At 42.3% G+C, this 4,899-nt stretch overlaps 1 protein-coding gene across 1 annotated transcript; it reads left to right on the top strand.

Annotated features, from left to right (window-relative positions):
* Window positions 1-330: 330 nt before the first annotated feature.
* On the top strand, window positions 331-3,506 carry LOC111254458 (lysosomal cobalamin transporter ABCD4-like). The gene has a single exon (XM_022815327.2). The coding sequence runs from the start codon at window positions 331-333 to the stop codon at window positions 2,101-2,103; it is 1,773 nt and encodes a 590-aa protein (XP_022671062.1). The 3' UTR covers window positions 2,104-3,506.
* Window positions 3,507-4,899: the final 1,393 nt, after the last annotated feature.

The following is a 4,899-nucleotide window of genomic DNA, read 5'->3' as shown; positions in this document are numbered from 1 at the left end:
GAGGGATCTCGCGTATCCTAGCATCGACCATACCTGCGAATGTATACACTTCGAGGGATCGTGAGGGAGGAATCGCGAGACAAAGCGGAGGAGACAAAACGGGATAGACAAGACACAACAACGGACACCAACAGGCTTTCCATGCCAGCGTCAACGTTGTACTCGCCGTGAAGAGCGCAAAGAGATAGGGCTCTCTGGAAATCACATTAGCAACAAGACGAACATCAACAGCATTACTACCATAAAGCGCAGGGGGAGCGAAAACATTCGAAGCAAGGTGGAGGTATCGGTCTAGTGGCCGTGGCTCGCGGCCCCTTCGTCTGCTACGCGATGCCCCCGGCCGAAGTAAAAGTTGACCTCAAAGATGTTGAGTACTCCAAACTACCCAATATCATAGTCGAACTATGGAATATCTTTATGACAGTGTTTCGGCAAAGCAAACTTTTTTGTTCATTTCTGCCGCTGCTGTGTATACTCGAAGGGATCGACCAGGCGCTCGATTATCAGCAAGGAATGATCATGGGCGATCTAATCGGATCCGTGTCCAGGAGGGACACCCCGGCGTTTTCTACTCTTATGGCGTGGATTGCTGGGATATCTTTATTGGATGCAGTTGTCAGCACGTTCAAAGGTTTTCTCACTGGTTACGCGACCGTGATGTTCCGGCAAATCCTCACACGCAAGCTTCATAAAAAGTACTTCCGTCAGCACAACTTCTACAAAGTAAACTGCCGTAAACCGATAAGCAATCCCGACCAGCGGATAGGTTCAGACGTAGAAGTGCTCGGTGACTATCTGTGTTGGATGATATCGACCATATTGACCACGCCTTTCACAATTACCTACTACGTATTTCAAGTGGGCCTTGGTCTCGGGTGGATATATCCGTTTATCATTGTCGGATACTTTTTTCTGGTTGTCTTGTTTAGTAAGATACTTCGAAAACCAATTGTGCCCCGGGTGTGTAAAGTAAAGAAAATGGAGGGCCGTTTTCGGCAGCAACACCTCGATGTGGTCGAAAACGCGGAACGGATCGCGTTTGTCCATGGCGGAGATGAGGCAGAATATGCTTACACCGAGATGACGTTCAAAAAGCTTCTACGAGCCTCAAAAATCGTTCAGTTCCTCTACATACCAGTCTATTTTGTAATGCGTTTAGATAATCGGATGGTTTATGTTGTGACGTACATTATTTGTGGAACACATATTTTTGCAATGAAGAACGACCTTTCAGAATCAGAAATTAGTAGTGAATGGACTAAAATCGTGTTCGTTGTATCAAATCTCGGTTGGATATGCCATAAGTACGTTTACATCATCAGCTTTCTCATCTACATCGAAGCTATGATCCGACGTGTGTCCGAGTTGATGGCCGGCATGGATGACACGTCCAGCATTATCAACGAACAGGGGACTCATGATGAAGAGCCACATTATTCTGTGAGAAACCTAACCATCGTAGGACCTAACGGCAGGACCCTGATCGATCGACTCAACCTCGAGATAGGCGTTCGCAAGAACATACTCGTAGCAGGGCCAAGCAATATCGGTAAGACTTCGCTGCTTCGAGTGCTCCGAAAGCTCTGGTCTCCAACTGAAGGCCAAGTGTGCTTTATAGGCCAGAGCAGCTCGGTGATGTACGTCGCTCAACAAGTGTTCTTTGGTGACGCATGTTCTACCCTGCGAAAAACCATCATTTACCCTCTGAGTCGACATTCAGCTGACGATGAACCAGTCATTAAACAGATCTTAAAGATATTAAGATTATGTCACGTCTTGAAGAGTGTAGATGGTGATCTCGACAAGGAATTGGAGGGGGCTTTAACGGTACTCTCGTCCGGAGAGCGGCAGCGACTCGCCTTAGCTCGCGTTCTATTTCACCGGCCACGAATCGTATTCCTTGATGAAGCAACCAATGCGCTGGATAAAGAGTTGGTGGAGATCTTTTTTGAGGAGTGTCGGATCAGTGGAGTTACAACGGTGACGGTCTCGCACAACCGCGAGAGCCTCTACCAGTTTCACAACCACGTCCTGGAAATTAGCAGAGACGGTACCTGGCGATTTGAGCCGACTGTAAATTATCTCAATAAGCGCTCCGTGTAAAATACTCTTGAAGAAAGTTTGATCGACTGGAACGGACGTCCAGCACGTCTTCGGATAGTTATTCTTGTATAGATGTTTCCTTTTATTGTCACGGTAATTCTAGAGGAGTAGTCACTGAAATTGAACAAATTAATAGATATTAGTTTATATCGGTTTTTCGAACATAGACGAACGTTTGCAGAGTGATACATTGAGAAGCGAAACAAATGCTAAATAGATGGCTGAATGTGTGATGTGTATACACACAGATATAAACACAGTATGGATATATATGTTTGTGGACGTTGCTTAGAATATGATCGAAAATGTGTTAGAGTACAGATAGACAAAAATAGTGTACGGTCAGAAGAATAGAAAAGAGGGATACGCATAAATCAAAAACCATTCATAAACGATTTGACGGGAAGATCACTTGTGATGGACTTTATCGACAAACGGCTCTGTACACTATGACTGCGCAGTGTAGATGGCTGATGCGAAACGTTAGCTAACGTGACCCATACGTCACGATTGTTGTAATCGCCTAGTATTCACTTCGAGCTAATCTTACCTGTTTGGGCTTTCCTAGCCTCACTCCTCAATCTACCTTTCTCTTATCTTGCAAACCGCAGGACACCGGTAACGATCAACTCGAGAAAAAAGCTCCGCAAATTATTATGATAGCCAAAGCTCGACCGCCATACCAGGGTGCGTCTAAAGGAACGACAGACAAAGCTAACAATCAACATTGGCCTGTGCAGGCGATTCTGTCGCAGTATAATAGGTATCAATGGTAAAGCGGAGCGTAACAGAATGTGTGCTATCGGAGTGTAACAATTCAACTGAGCGGGCAACGTCGACGATACGGAAACCCAAAGGATCCTACGGGCCTAACGGCCTGACAACCCGGAACATTCGCCGAGATCATCGACTTATTAATTCAGACAGCGTACGGAAGCTTCCATGTTACTAGGTGATGGAGCCCGTATGTTGAACGACCAGTCAAACACACCTTCACAGATTATTCCTATTTATCATACTGTTTCTATAGCGTTATAGAATGACGACGATGTAAGTACCGAATGACGACATCGCATGAGTTCTACATAATGAAACATTATTCTACATAAATGTAAATTGAACTGGTTTGAATGTGCAGGATGTGACCGGTGTTTTACGGAGCGGTCTTATATGAACATTGTGCTTAAAACGCTTTCGACCATTTCTATCATCGGATATCCATGTACCTTTTAAATATGTGCATACACGCGACGTCATTTGTAAGAATTGATAATGGACAAAACGCAAGGAAAACGCCATTTTTTTAATATATCGACCTGTTAATGGTTCACTAGTCCAGTTACTATTCATTTTGCTGTTTTGAATACGCATATTAAATATCGAATAAGTACACCTCAAAAAAACTTGTTGAGAGTTTTCTCTTTATTTTCGGACCTATTTCCATCCCGTTCAAATGTTGAACATAACGTAATTCTTGAGCTAGCGGATCAAGATTTGCGTTGAACCATGCATAGAAACCTATTGAAATTGGCAGTATATTGAACTATAGTGGAAAGTTATCAATAGCGAGACCTCTATGTCAATCCCTGCTGTTAAAAGTTTTCATATAACGACACTTGTTCCTGTTCAGAATTACAAAAGAAAAAAACAAGTACTAATTATATGCGGTAAAGCCTGTGGTGCGAGTGGCTCGGAAAAAAATTAATAAGTGCACAGAAGTTAACGTTACAAAACTCGTAATTCGAATTCTGCTTGGAAAATATTTTGTCCGATAGGAATTTTTTTTCCTGTTTTCGGCGTAAGTATTTGTTCTCTGGTGCATGTTCTAGGTAGCTCGGTCTTTTAAATCAGAAAATACATAATGAACTTGTATCGTTAGGCTGAATTTTTTTTGTTATTTCTCGATAAAAGTTACCTGTCGTTTCGGCTCTTCAAGCAAAGATTACTGTCGTGTGTCGGGTGTTTTTACCGTCGCTCTCCGTAATTCTGCTGTCTTCTTTCCAATCACGTAAAATTATCTGCTACATCACGCAGCTTTACATTCTTAGTCTTTCATTTGCAACATATTCAGGTGCAATAGTTTAGCTGAAGCCTATATTTTATAGGCAGCAGGACTCGGTCATAGGTTGCTAATTCCGCAAGAAGATATATTTGGCCAAACTACCACGTCGAAAAGATGCACTGTATGAATAGCAATGATACACGCAATAAAATTTATCCAATCAGAATTTTTTTTATTTACGAAGAACAGATGAGGCATACCGCGATCGTTCGATTGTTTACAGTTTGCCTTGCATCGCTTGAATACGGTTCCCTAATGATGCTTCGAAATCGTGGTTTCCCAGATAGCTTCAGCCGCCATGACAGACTTTGCATTCGTCATCGTACTCGATTCAGCCGGTCAAAGGCTCTTACTGCACTGTTTAACATGCACAAAAAGGAACTAATCTTACTGTCACGCTATTTATAACTAAACGATTACTAATGTTTCGTTACTCTTCAGTATATCATGCCAGACACTCACGAAAAACCGCAATTTAATGTTAGCTAAAAAAAAATACAGTATATAACCAAAAGAACCAGGAACGCGCTTTAATACTCGTGCTTTCATATTTTATAACTTATGTGATACCAAATCAATTTGGAACTCAATCTGAAGGTCTTCGAAAACGTAATTAAGTAAAAAGAAGAATGATTTTATGCTCGATAAATTAGGTCGGGCGAATAGAGCAAAAAGGAAAAATGAAAGAACGGCATTAGTACAGATTCTGTTTGTCCTGTAACCTTGTTTATCAC

Source organism: Varroa destructor, unplaced genomic scaffold (genome assembly GCF_002443255.2).
Source record: "Varroa destructor unplaced genomic scaffold, Vdes_3.0 BEIS01000007.1, whole genome shotgun sequence".
Lineage (NCBI taxonomy): Eukaryota > Metazoa > Arthropoda > Arachnida > Mesostigmata > Varroidae > Varroa > Varroa destructor.
The sequence above is the reverse complement of the archived record's forward strand: the minus strand, read 5'-3'. Positions and strand labels throughout refer to the sequence as shown.